At 34.9% G+C, this 14,101-nt stretch overlaps 1 protein-coding gene across 3 annotated transcripts; it reads left to right on the top strand.

Annotated features, from left to right (window-relative positions):
* Window positions 1-4,254: 4,254 nt before the first annotated feature.
* Window positions 4,255-9,956, top strand: LOC106615918 (organic cation transporter protein). Of its 3 annotated transcripts, XM_036377084.2 has the most exons (9): window positions 4,255-4,539; window positions 6,179-6,238; window positions 6,425-6,776; window positions 6,837-7,138; window positions 7,205-7,354; window positions 8,044-8,449; window positions 8,534-8,775; window positions 8,836-9,109; window positions 9,706-9,956. In XM_036377084.2, exons 3-9 carry the CDS (start codon window positions 6,631-6,633, stop codon window positions 9,860-9,862), a joined length of 1,677 nt encoding a protein of 558 aa, XP_036232977.1. In that variant the 5' UTR covers window positions 4,255-4,539; window positions 6,179-6,238; window positions 6,425-6,630; the 3' UTR covers window positions 9,863-9,956. The 3 variants fall into 3 exon arrangements, with proteins under 3 accessions (XP_036232977.1, XP_069968975.1, XP_036232976.1); XM_070112874.1 differs by lacking the exon at window positions 6,179-6,238; XM_036377083.2 differs by lacking the exons at window positions 4,255-4,539; window positions 6,179-6,238 and adding an exon at window positions 4,551-4,772.
* Window positions 9,957-14,101: the final 4,145 nt, after the last annotated feature.

Here is a 14,101-nt window from a genome sequence, read left to right as displayed (position 1 = left end):
CATAGCTGTAAATATGAGCGCGCCGCACGAGTTCCCAACAAGTTTTTGGGCCGCGCTTTCCTTTAAGTTGTGTAGGGGATATTTGTATACTGTTTTCACGCAAAAGTGTGTTATCTAGAAAATCTGGATATAGAGATGGATATATGGATCTGACATTTTTATTGTTTTGCGTTACAAAAAGTGTGGAAATGCAGAGGTTTCCCATAATAACGTAAACAAGTTCCTTGAGATTTCGTGGGAGTCGCGCCAACAAACACTCGTTATGCATTCGGACTATAGTTTGTAATTTGCGTAAATGCTTTATTTGTGTTGTATTTCTAAATAATCTAACTGGACTGCTTTTAGATTTTTAGAATGCTTTGTTTCATTTTTTATTAACATATTTAAACAGTAGGTTTTTTATAATCAAGGAGGGAGTCTAAAATTCCTCTTAATAAAATAAAACTTTGCGTTAAAAAGATTTACAGGGTTTTATGGAAATTTATGGGAAGGATCTTTTACTTTTTATTTATGGTTGCTCTTAGAAGTGGGCGGCGTAACATGTGTACAAATAATATTTATGACGAGTATTCGAATGAATATGCATAAAAAGTATGTGCAGTTACTTAAATTTGTGCAAAACAATTTATTTATTTGTTTATTTTAGCATTTGTGTGATATTTGCATTTTGTGAATTATCTGTTGTTGCTCTTCAGATGCCAAACTGTTTATTTTACTTTGGTGTGCTGACATAAATTATCGGTTTTAATAAAAAGAGTTTGCGATTATCCGATGTCAACTGTGGAAGATTTGAAATGACAGAGATTTGTATGGGAATAAACTCTCCAAAACATGAGTTCAATCACTTAGCTTTTTTTAGCCAAGGTGAAGCAATTAACTTAGCCTCTTCAACTGCAATAAAAGACTGGTATCAACTTTAAGTACCGTACTAATTTTATCGTAACATCCAAATGTTATACATATAAAGGTATCTTGATAAATATCATGTGTTTATATGAGTAAGTATGTGTATTATAATCACTGCATTTCTTTCGCAATTTAAACTTTTACACTGATATTGATAAGCGAGTACAAAGTGTGAAATGCAAATATGAATTTGTAAATACGTGTATTTGCTGAATTTGCAAAAGTGTGCAATCTTTTGTGTGTTCCTTTGCTTTCCAGATGTTTCAATAATGCGAACAAATGTGTGTACGCCTTTCAACCCTTGCCCAGACACCATGCCAGTGAGGCAGATAACCCTTAAGGACATTGAAGACCATTGCTCTACACTTTAAATATAAGTACTTTCTCCATATAATATACTCGTCTCCTCCTTTATTAAGGACTATATGTTTGATTGACCTCCACGTTCTAAGGTAAGTATGTAGAATCAACGCAATTTTGTGCCAGTATTTTGTAACAAAAAGCTTGTTGATTTACGCCCTGAGCAAAGTGCATCTCACCGCTATGGTAGGAGTTCTCACTGGACACTGTCATGTTGCATGGAGGAGGGCGAGGTGGAATCATCCCGGCACTTTCTCACCCAATGTCCGGCTTTCGCTAGGCTGAGATTGAAATATCTCGGCAATCACACTTTTGATGGACCTGAATACTTAGCCGAAATGGATCTTGGCTGTCTTAACAAGTTTGTAGTAAGCATAAAGCGTTTCGTCGACTTGTAAGGGTCTTTTGATCCAGATTATAGGAGTTTTGTAGGTATCACAACGGACCGGCGTTTTAAGCTGTCCAAGTGGGATCCTTTTTGGGATCGACCTCCTAACCTAACCTAACCTAGTAAAACAACGCCCAATTTTTTATAATATTGTATATTTATCAAATTCTTATAGATTATTAGTGAAAATTTCGTGCTTGTGAATATTGTTACTTATAGATTAGTGCATATTCGTTGAACATGTAATTAGTGAATATATAATTTACCCGATCTACGAGTATATGGTTGTCTATACATTATATACAGCTTGTCTTACTAAATGTCATCACATTTAGAGGTGGGAGTGTTTATATGATGATGAGTTTGACGATATATGTTTCATATTCGCACGAGAAGCTAGATTGCTTGAGGCTAAATTATAGGCCAGAAAATAAGACCCAGCTAATATAGCATTTAGAAGGTTATTTCTCTGCTACTGCATTTACTTACATGAATTCAAGCAGGTGACAGTTATAGAAAATGTAGTCTCAACAATTTGAATTTGTAGGCAAACGGAAAGATTTGTATATCAATCAATTATTGTGACACCAAGCACGGAAACACGCAATTGTGCAATACCCGTAATTTAAACTCCGTAAAATACATTTTATAATTATTTTTTTGTATTGTAGTTGGAATAAACCTTCATAGTCAAATTAGTTCATAAGATATAGGATTTCCAGTGGCCCAAGAAAAAACTAAGGCATTCTAACTCATTTAATTTTTTTCCCTAACAGTTCCGGATTTTTATTATTAAACAGCAAACGAGGAAATTTAAAGTTAATTCATAATATTTATATCGTAGTTCAACTCACATCTTCCTACTGCTCTAAAGCTCTTCACAGCAATTAAAATAATGCTCATTCTCAATATATTGTATCTAAAATTTATGTGATTTCAATTGTGCAACAAGGTTAATTTTTTATTAGTTAAATTATACGAAAATTAAACTAATTTATTATCGATGATGCAATTTTTTAAAATTGTTGTAAGTGTCGTAAGCGATAGTGGTGACAAAGTCTCGATACACATGCTATCGATATCGACACATTTAAGATTTTCATTGATTTTATAGTGGCTTCATTAAACAAAATAAAAACAGTCTGACACGAATTACTCATTCCCCTTCTAATGGCAGTCAAATAAATCTGCACGTTATATCGAAAATAAGGAAAAAAAATGTTTTAGATTAATTGCACAATCAGCTTCAAGATAGCTTCAGTTGCTAACTGCGAAGATTATAATACTTTTGTCTGAATGTATCAATAGATTAGCCAACAGTCTTACGACGACAACCAGCCAGCTGGGCACCTATTAATTATTGCCGATAAAAGTATAAGGATGGATCCTTTTATTTTAAGTTTTCTATTAAGATTATCAAAGTAACACAATGTGGATGAACGAAATTTAAGAAAACTACGAATTAGGTATTACATTAAAGGTTGCATTGTCATTAAAGGGAATAAATTAGTTTGGCATACTCATGATGTCCCAACTGTATACGAACACGCCTTAGGCCTAGGATGCTAATGTAAATTTTGATAAATATCTGCTAATGTGACGTCAATAATTTATTAATCGAATAACGGTTGCACATATTCATATGTGTGTATATACAATATAAGTATTTAATTCGCAAACACTCATTTCTGACGTAAAAAACAGCGAAATTATAATGTAAACAATGATAATTGTCAAAGGCATGCAATCGTGCGGCTCAGCGAAGACATTTTAATAGCAAACAATATATGATGAATATAAATTTAAGATAAAAAAGAATAATAAAAGTGGAGAATGTTAGTCGAAATCACAAACAAATAAGAATAGATTGTTACATACACTCTCATTCATACATACATATATAATTTGGCGCGCCAAATTCACTGTACTTCCGAGATTGATAATTTTATAAATTATATTCACGTACACGCGAATTTATATTCGTGTGTGTATGTTCGTAGATGCAGGCGGCAAATGTGATAGCGTGCCAACTGCAGTGCTCTGCGCCCTTAGGAGGAAAAGGTTGAGGAATTTCGATGAAATCCCACCCACTACTTTCATTTCACATTTTCATATTTTATAGGTGGCCGATCATGTTAAATAATGGAGTAGTTGCATTTTCGACTAACACAATTGAAATAAATTGTACAACAAAAACACAACCAATTGTATTGTCGTCGAATTCACGTGTGACATCTGAAATCTCCTTTATAGTTGTGATTATATTTTTCTTGTTTTTAAACGCTTGCTATTACACTTGTGCACTGATTACGGAAATTCCGAGCCGCAGATGTTTTGTTTACCCGCGCGCGGCACTGGCCAATGCAGATTGTTCTCCGCACGCTTCGCTCCGAAACGACGATTTGCCAGTGGTTGCGCCCATGAAAATATGGTTTTCACCTATAATTCTACACTTGTGCTACATTTTCTTCGTCGTTCTGAAAGTTTCCTACTTTTTTGTTGATTTTGTTTCGTGGTAGTGGTGTGTGTGTGTTTGTTTGTGTGTGTGACGTGCGTATGCGGGAAAAACGATGCAAATATCTACAATCTGATGGGATGTGTAGCTAGCTCACAGTTCAGCGTTGCCTTCGTTGAGCTCCGGTGGTTACTCGCGGTCGTACATGTAACGGTGTATGCGTAGTGGATTTAAGTGATCCTGATCTTAAAATAAAATACTAAATATACAGAAATACTGATCCGTGCATGAATACAGTGGAGAATTATATTATTTTACTAATTAATATTAATTACTGCAATTAAACACTTCTTTAATTGGACAGTGAAAACTATGAGATATAAGTGCATTGTATGACGAAATCTGTGTTCGTTTTAGCTGCGTAAATAGTGTGAGTGAAATACAGGGCGAATGTGCATAATTTTGAAAACGCGATATATGATAGTGCACAGATTAATTTACTAATGGGATGATTTTAATACTTGGAAAAATGGATATTTCATTTCAACCTTTAACTTCCCTTAAACAATACTTCTTGTTTATGGAAATATTTAATTGGACACGCTATGGACTGTGCTGCCAGTTATAAACTAACAAAAAAAAACATACGTTTAAATGTTATGGGTGAATATTTAAATGGCGCCATTCACGAATTTGTTTTAATATTAAGTTATGCCTTTCTCGGGAGGATGGAGGAAGATGACAATGAGAGGCTATTTTCCACACTTTTTTTTTGTATAAAGGAATTTTTTTTTCGTAATTTCACGAAGCACTTGTTCGTGATGTTTATATATTATATGTTATATGCGTATGAAAGAAAATTTCTTTCTATTTAGGGATCGTCATGTTTACAAATATATTTTACCAAAAATTAAAATGAATAACAAAAAAGTATTTATTTAAGTTAACTCCGAACTTTTGTAGTTTTTACCTACGTACTTACACAAATTGCGCAAATTTTGTTGTTTCCGATAATAACTGTAATATAGTAAACAAGTGTATTTAAAATTAAAATGTCTGTTTTTTCTTCAGTTGCATGTAAGCATATTTAAGTATATGTATGTAAGTATGCATTAACATTTTTAAAACCTACCTCAAAAGTTATAACACTTTGTTATTATGAAAAGTGCGAATTGGTGATTGGTGGTGTTTATGGGCTGAAACTTCGAGAGCCCACTCATAAAACATTTCGGTTTACGAAATAAACACAGTAAACATATTGGGAAAATGCCGATTAAGGATTTCATTTTGCGGCTTACAAAATATATTATGCATATTATTATAATATATAAATATTTTGCGATACATAAAATATATTATCCGACTGGGTGCCAATGTTGGGGTTTGTTTCTTCATTCAGTGACGGCTCAAAGCATATAAACGGGTTTGCCGCAATTACAAAAGCTTTAATTTGAAAACCAATCTATTAGTGACTGATATTTATATTACGTATTGGTTTTTAAAGTTGAAAATTTTCGTTTTTCATTGTTTTCTTTTTTGTATGTATACTAGAGGACCCAGGTCACACCTCGCTGTGGCTAAGGTATAGTTAAATTATATTTGAGTAGGCTGTTTAATATAGTAAAAATATTATTATCGAAATTAATTTCGGCATTTTTTGCTGTCAATATAGCCCGATGACGCAGCCAGTTTTGATTTAAGTACTTATTATATTTTGTTTGTCTGTGAAAATACTGCCAATTAATTATTTTTTCCCCGTGTACAATATCCGATTGTAAATATTATTTTGTTCATCTGTTAGTAATGGCTCACTCTTCGCGATAATTTTAGTTAAATTACATGGTCATATTGTTCATACTTTAATATCATTAATTATACTTCATTATACTCAAAATTTGTTTAATTAAATAACATACATATACACGACGCACATGTCAACAGAATTGCGTAATAAAAACAATAATATATTAGCAGTAAAAGAAAATGTCATTGACATTCAAAAATACCGTTTTTTTTTAATTTCCGATCGCCATCAAACCTTACAAAATCACTCGCTGGCCAACCTGAAGCTCCTCTGAAAAATTTCATTGAAATCGGTCCATCCGATGTTGCTGTTTGCTGACCTTGACGTGAGAGTATTTTAATTGATAACATATGAAAACAAAATTTTAACATATTTAATTATATAAGCATGCCTGCGAGAATAAACAATGTGTTTTATGCCATTAAGAGTTCTTTGAACTCATAATAATAAATTCGGCAATTGAACACTTACAATTTACAAACATTAATTTATAATTACATTAATTCTATAGTGCACTCGGCTATCTGTTATTCTGTTTGATTGATAAGCGCAACAGTTGCCGAACATCTTGCGCAACCACAAGTTAATTGACATCGAAGACTATTTGGTTTGATAACAGCTGAGAGCTAACGGAGTGACAGCTGCGAAGCTGTGAGCATACAAACGCACTGCTGAAGCAGTGTCAGAATTATCTAACGGTAATTGCCCTCAGTAGAAATGTTGGAACTCGATAAAATCTTGGAGAAATGTGGTGACTGTAATCGCTTGCAGGCGATCATGCTACTGCTATTCTGCATTATCAATTTGCTTTCCGCACTGCACTACTACTCACAGACGATCATAAGTTTCGTGCCAAAATACTGGTGAGTCAAGCGTACGTTAAGCCAATGCTTTTGTCGTTGCTCAATTAATTTCATCGACAGGTGTATCGACGGTTATGCGAGCACGGTGGACGCTTATGCGGTTGCCAGCGAGCAGACAGGCTCATCATGTCTGCCACATCGGTTTACAGATGGTGATGAAGCAGCGTTGCCGAATGTCACCGCAAATGTGTCGCACACGTGTCAGCAATTCGAATATGAGCTATATATGGGCTACCAAAGCTTTACTAGCGAGCTAAGTTGGATTTGTGATCGCGCTTGGAAGGCAACATTAGGACAATCGATGTTTTTTGTTGGGTCAGTGGTGGGCAGCTTACTTTTTGGCTTTTTAGCAGATAGTTTGGGTGATTCAACAGTTTATCGCGCTTAGTGTTGCTTTCTACAATTGTTTTTTGTATTCTTCATGGCAGGCCGACTTCCCATTTTGATTGCCGCCAATGTTGTGGCAATGGTTGGTAATTTCTTGACCATTTTCGGTACAACGCTTCCAACTTTTTCGCTTTTTCGCTTTCTGTCCGGTATGGCGACGGATAGTAACTTCGTTATGATGTATATTTTAGGTGAGTGATTAAAGAGGACCAGTAAGCGCACAGTTCTTATAACTGCTGTGAGTTGTCAATCTCTTAAGCTGACTACATAATTTTTACATTGCTGCTAACGTGTTTATAAAATAGGGACCTCTATATAAAAAAAAACTTACTCGGCTTGTTGACTACGGCAATTTCTCGGAAACAGTGGTTTGAGTAACTTCGAGGAAGTTTGAGACTAAGAAATAATTTATTTAAATTAAGCGTTTTTAGATACTGTAGTAAAATAGAGAGCTTCAACCGATTACAACTCTACAAAAAAAAAAAAAATTTGGGAATACGATCGGTTGGACAATCCAAAAAATAATAAAAATTATATGATTGAAATTACTACAATAGGATGTTGATATATAGAAGTTCAAGATGATTTATGGGTGAAAATATTATTAGGAGGGTTGCCAACTGTGAATTTTTTAAAGTTTAATTTATAATATAAATGAAATACAACAAAATAAACACATAACAGTCTAAAGGAAGACGGAGATATTTTTAAAAAGAGTTGTCATCACAAAAATATACTCATTAATATCGATGGTAGGTATTTGTGAAATCAGCAGCATTTATGACGGTTCAAGTGTAGTATTTGGTAGAATTTCCTTCTTAAGATAGGAAGATATTTCAAATCATTTCCTATTCAATTAAATCTTAAATATTTTCCACAGTTATGGAGTACTTGCGTCCTTCACTACGCACTGTTGGTCTGAGCATCTGCATTGGTTGCTTCTACTGCCTCGGTTCAATGGCTGCTCCGTGGATTGCAATTTTGCTGCATACGTGGCGTGGTTTCCTTATCGCTACCTCGACTCCCTTTGCTATTGTGCCGTTATTCTACTTCATTGTGCCCGAGAGTGTGCAATGGTTGATCTCCAAGCAAAAATACGACAAAGCCGTTGAATGTTTGAAGCGAGTGGCGAAGATCAATGGACGTGCAGTGGAGGAATCCGTCTATACCGAATTCATAGATGAATGCAAACGCAGACAATTGCATACAAAATCTGGTCCGAATCTTTTCGGGCTATTTGCAACGCCACGTTTGCGACGCAATACGCTTATCCTGTTTTTTAAGTCGTAAGTGTTACACAATTACCTATTATGGCGAAGTATTGATTAACTTTCAATGTATTTATGTTTGCGTGTATGTGACTATCGCAGCATGGTCATCACTCTGTGTTACGACGCGGTGTCGCGGAATGTTCAAGGTCTCGGCATATCGCCATTTTTCATGTTCACTTTGAGCGCCACGGCTATATTACCGGCCTGCATACTGTTGATCGTATTGCAAGATCGCATCGGCCGCAAAGCGATGGCGTCCATGTCACTGCTGCTAAGTGGTATTTTTATATCGGTCACCGGTGCAATACTCTTCTGTACTGAACGTAGTGGCGGCGAGAAGGGTGAGCACCAAAATGAAATATATCACAATTTACTAATAAATGATTTGCATACTTTTGTAGATGTCATATTGGTCGTGATTTTGTCGGTTATAGGACGATTTGGAGTAACGGTTGCTTACAATTCTGGTGCGCAATATGCAACTGAGCTGATACCAACTTGTGTGCGCGGCCAAGGTATAGCGGTGGTGCATGTCATGGGTTATGCATTCACCTTCTTCAGTTCATACATTCTGTATACACGTTCGTTCTTTCAACCCATGCCGGAAATAATTTTGGGTTTACTTTCGCTGTTGGGAGCTGGATTGTGTTTACTGTTGCCTGAGACGCTCAACAGGTGAGTGAAGTAATATTTAATAAAACGATATCTTAAGCTAGAAAATATTGAAGGCAGTTTTCTGTGCTAAATCGTGTGTGGTTTTCTTAAGAATGTCAGGACTCTAATTTCTACTTATTGACCCTCGATCAGCATTGGTTCACTCTCTGTGAAAATTCTTAAACGCACAACAGTCTACGAGAAGAGCTTAAGTTCCCGATGAAGCTTTCTTTTTCCTTGTTTTAAGTTTCATCCTAAATTAGTGCTTTTCTGTATTTGATCTGAAAAATATTTTGATCGATATTTGAAACTCTACCGCCTCTATTTAAAAGACAATAAAGTTTTAAAAAATACTTGAAACAGTGAGTTTGACCAAAAGATGCAGAAAGGTAAAATTGTTTCTTGTCTTTATCCTTTCTCCGAGACTCAGTTTTTTTAGTGCAATCTCTTCATTTCGGTTCAGTAGCGTTGGTATTATTTTTTGAGAAGAAGTAAAACTTCTCCAACTCCACAATGAAAAAGGTCTTGGAACTTAATTCTAGCAAACTCTCCAATCAAAACGTTGAAATTGTTACATTTACGGCAGATTTATTTAAATACGATGCTCTTTATTATAGAACCTTACCTACTTCTCTGGAAGATGGAGAAAACTTCGGCAAAAACGAGCGTTGGTATAATTTCAGTTTCCTGGAGAAACGTACACAATCCGTTGATGTCTTGGCAGCGAACGCAGGCTCGCAGAATATACGAGATAACACGGCGGCATATTTTTAAGACAAACTAATTGTTCTGTAACTATGTAGTTCCTAAGTGTTAAAGTAATATTAAGCGTTAGCGTATTTACTAATAAAAAGCATTAATATTAAAAGTTCTATAGTTCTATTATTTTTCTCCGAACAGCAAGAAGTAAGTACCTTACACACATACATACCATACATACTTATTGGTATCCACGTGATATTTTAAACAATTTTCTCACTACACAAACAACGTAACCCCACACATTTTTTTTTATTACGAGTACATCTATTTATATTTTCTTAACTATAACGATACATTTTTAAAATCCCTCCTAATATTATAAAAGCGAAAGTCCGCTTGTTTGTTACGCTTTCAAGCCAAAACTACTTAACCGATCATCATGAAACTTGGTACACATACTCTTGGAGGTGTCAGAATGAACATAGGATACTTTTTATTATTAATATTTATTATTATTAAATATATACATATCATCATATCTGTTTGCAAAATAAATTTTAAAATTTTAAATATTGAAAAAAATAAGTTTGACAGATATGATTGTTTGTCGAAAAATTTTATAATGTAAGAAAACAAAAATGCAGAAATACCACCACCACCAAGTTGATAATCGCAGTATGCTAGTCGCGTATATACTAAATATTTAGTTTTTTTCTTTGTTAATAATCTTTAATATTTATTTAAGGGATTCAATGCGGGAAAATGATGATATTTAAGGGAAAAGCTGGCATAAAATATTTTAGGAAATGTACTCTTGATATGTATGTATATAGATCAGTTCCCAATATATGGAATATACGATCACGTTGCTTAAAACATTCTAACGTGAATATGCAGACTCCATTTGCCTATTTTCGTCGGACATATGAGAATGCGGCTAATGGTGATTATTTGCTGGTAACACTTATGTAAAGCATTCATTACCAACGTCTTGCAATTTCTGGTTATAAGCGGACAAGATGTTTGTGGGTAGTGTTGCCGCCTGTAGAATATACATATGTATTTAGGATTATATATTGCGTTATATTTGAGTAATACAAGAACCGATCAAACGGATAAATATTAAAGTAATTTGGAAATGTCCCACAAATAAAATTATTATTATTATTTGCAACTTACACTAAAACAACCACAAATGAAGTGCAAATCTCAGAGAATTTATACTTTACCGCATCATAACATAATCTAGACACAATTAAAACTCGTTTTTCGTGCTTTAAGCGCTCCATATTTTAGTGTTTAAATATCCACTAAATTTTACACTAAGTAAATGCTATATAAAGATATGAATATAGTCATCTCTTCTCTTAGTCGTAATATTTTTTTGCAGTTTCGGATTATATATATATATACGCCAAGCGTTTTTGGACCAACAAAATCACTAGCGTTACTAACGACTAGCGTCGTCAATCAACTCAGTAAAAAGCATTAATGCGTTATAAATTTGTATACTATGGCAACCCTACACATGAACGTCTTCGACAATTGAAAGCAAAACATTTTATATAATTTTCCCAAAGAAATCACTGCTAATAAATTAAACTGCCGAAAAGTGAAGCTGCAATGCATAAAAAACACGAAAATAAATAATTTGCATTGTAAAATGATGCGATGAGTCTGCAAGGCATTAGGTAATACTTTCAAAACAAATGAAGGCACTAATGTGCTGTAGAACTGACGGTTAACAGAGACTCACGTGTATTTGATATAGCTGACTCCACACACACACTAACATATCGATATACATAGACGACGGTCGTATGGGCATGTTGCACACTTGGCTATTCTCTGAGTGCGAATTTAGCGAAGTTGGCCTTTAAAAGAAGCTCCCACCACGAGCCATATGAGTTGCGGCAGTGCTTGCCTGCGAATTCAACGTTGGCATCCGACAATGCCAGTGCCGGCTACAACAGGTTTTTAATTTTTTTTTCTCTTCAGCCTCATCTACCATGCTTGCGCCTTTCTCAGTCGGCACTTGTGCTTGTCAGCTTTTGAGGAGTGTTACTGATCCGCCGTGGAGCTCGAGAAGGTGCAAGCGCCGCTGCATTGCCGCGGTGTTCGTGGATCAGTTCAAAGTGTCAACGCAATGCACTGCGCAGCGTAGACAGCGCAGTTCAGCTCGATGCGGCTCTGCAACCGGTCGTATCGCGATTCTGATTTCAAATTCATTTTGACCTTTTTGCTCTGTGCTGCCTTTTTATCCAATTGCTTTTGAATAAATGAAGCCCAGTGCCTTGATTATTGCCATTATTGTGATAATAGACGAACATACAAGTATACGCTAACACTGACACAAAGTGTGTTTATACATACATATTAAACCGATACTCGCAACCATCCGCATTAACTGTTACTTGTAGCGCCTCCGTGATCGATGTTATTGGTGCAATAGGCTAGCAGCGAAACGTCACCACAACTAAATGTATTAACCATAACAAAAAATATTGCCTTCATGTTTCCTCACTCTTTAGGTGCCGCAGCTATGAGTCGCTGATTTTCAAGTACTTTTAATGCCTCTGCACAGCATGCATGCACAAGTGTAATAAGTATTTAGTGTTGTAGCGTTTTTGTTTTGTTTTGAAATTTTACATTGTTGTGATCTTGTTGTGGAGCCAATTTATTTGCATGTTAAGCATCCATGCAACATTTGTAAATATATGTGTGTAAATGTGTGTGGTAAATACTTTAGTATAACTTTATTTTATTACTGTATTATCGTTGCATTTAGCTTGTTTTTTTGTTTTAGCATGTTCTTGAAGTGCATTTTCTTTCTTGTTTGTTGTTTACTGATTCGTTGCTATTGGTTATACATATTGTTGTTGTCGCTTCAATTCTGCATACTCGTTTGATGTTTTTCTTTCTTTCGTTTGAGCATTGAATTATGCTTGGACAGAAATGCTACCACGTGTTCACATCAGCTTCGCGATTGCAACGTTGTAACATCGATTTTTGGTCATAAAACGCAATAAATTTTGTTTTAAATTTATGTGGCACAAACCGCCGACGAATTGCCGTTGCTTGAACTGGAACCTTTGCAGTAAATATCCATTATTTTGCGAGTTAGCATGCTTCTTTCAACACAAAAGTATGCCCATATTTATATACAAATTGAGAATGGGTTACAGCAGGTATTTTGATTTAATTATGACTGGAAAATAAAAATTATATGGTTATGTCACTCCCAGAGGATTTTAAAATATTCCTACAATATACCACTGTTGTTATTAAAAAAGCTCAAGTATGTATAAGCTTTTATTTCGATAAGATGCATCTGATGCTTATACTCCATTAAATGTACTATAAGCCATAGTTATCTGTGAGTAAGTGTTTTGAATCAATGAAAAGCTTTTCGAGTTTTAAATTTGGCAATGTCTGCCTAGGAATATTACTTACGCGGCAGTTGTGATTGCCCGTACTTGAATAGGTTGGCACAGTAAAGATGTAAATAGGTATAAAAATTGGAAAATCCCATAGAGTCCCATATCTCAGTAACTTCGCGGCCAATTTAGACCAGAACTTTTATATATAACATTCCTTTGATGTCCTTATGTTATAGTTTGAAACTGAATTCGCACAACAACATCGCCTATTTTTCATCTGACATCATAAATATCAATGATATATCATCTAAAACGTATGAAATCGCATTATGATTTCCCGAACGTTTACATAGATACCGAATACAAAGCCCAAAGTGCCTATTATTTTCGATGTACGAAAACGGGCGATATCGGTCCATGAAGTTCCGTTATTCTAGCGGATTGTATGCCAAATATATTGGCGAATGACAGAGTCATCTTAATAAAATTATTATAAAGATTCGCTGTGAGCTAGAAGTATTTTATGCTCTTGATTCTTGCAAATTGAGAGTATATAAAGGTCGGCTGCATACTTTTACTTAGTAAACCCGTATTTGACAATATTTGTTGAGCTGAACAGTTTTGGGTTGTACACATTATTGAATGTAATCACCCAGATATAAGAAAAATAACATTTGCAAAGTTAAATTCGCACAAAAACCAGAAAACAAAACAACAATAGAAGTGCTACGCAAACGTTGGCAGATGCAAAATGATATCCCGTAATCGGACATTGCGGCAACAGCTGGGAACCCTTTAACTAGGTTCGCGGAAGAGCAACCTCTGCAAAATGTAAAAAGTACAAAACACATAAAAAAAAATGAACGAAACGCTATAAACACCGTCAGAGCTCAATAAAAACATGAAAAAAATGAGATATGGGCTCAACATG

Source organism: Bactrocera oleae, chromosome 2, assembly GCF_042242935.1.
Source record: "Bactrocera oleae isolate idBacOlea1 chromosome 2, idBacOlea1, whole genome shotgun sequence".
NCBI classification, from domain to species: domain Eukaryota; kingdom Metazoa; phylum Arthropoda; class Insecta; order Diptera; family Tephritidae; genus Bactrocera; species Bactrocera oleae.
This window is presented reverse-complemented; position numbering and strand designations above follow the sequence as displayed.

Excerpts from the sequence above, each read along its gene's own strand:
- LOC106615918 (XM_070112874.1), top strand. The coding sequence starts at position 6,631 with ATGTTGGAACTCGATAAAATCTTGGAGAAATGTGGTGACTGTAATCGC. Across the intron at positions 6,777-6,836 it reads AGTTTCGTGCCAAAATACTG|GTGTATCGACGGTTATGCGA; the intron begins GTGAGTCAAGCG and ends TTTCATCGACAG. Across the intron at positions 7,139-7,204 it reads CTTTTTAGCAGATAGTTTGG|GCCGACTTCCCATTTTGATT; the intron begins GTGATTCAACAG and ends TCTTCATGGCAG.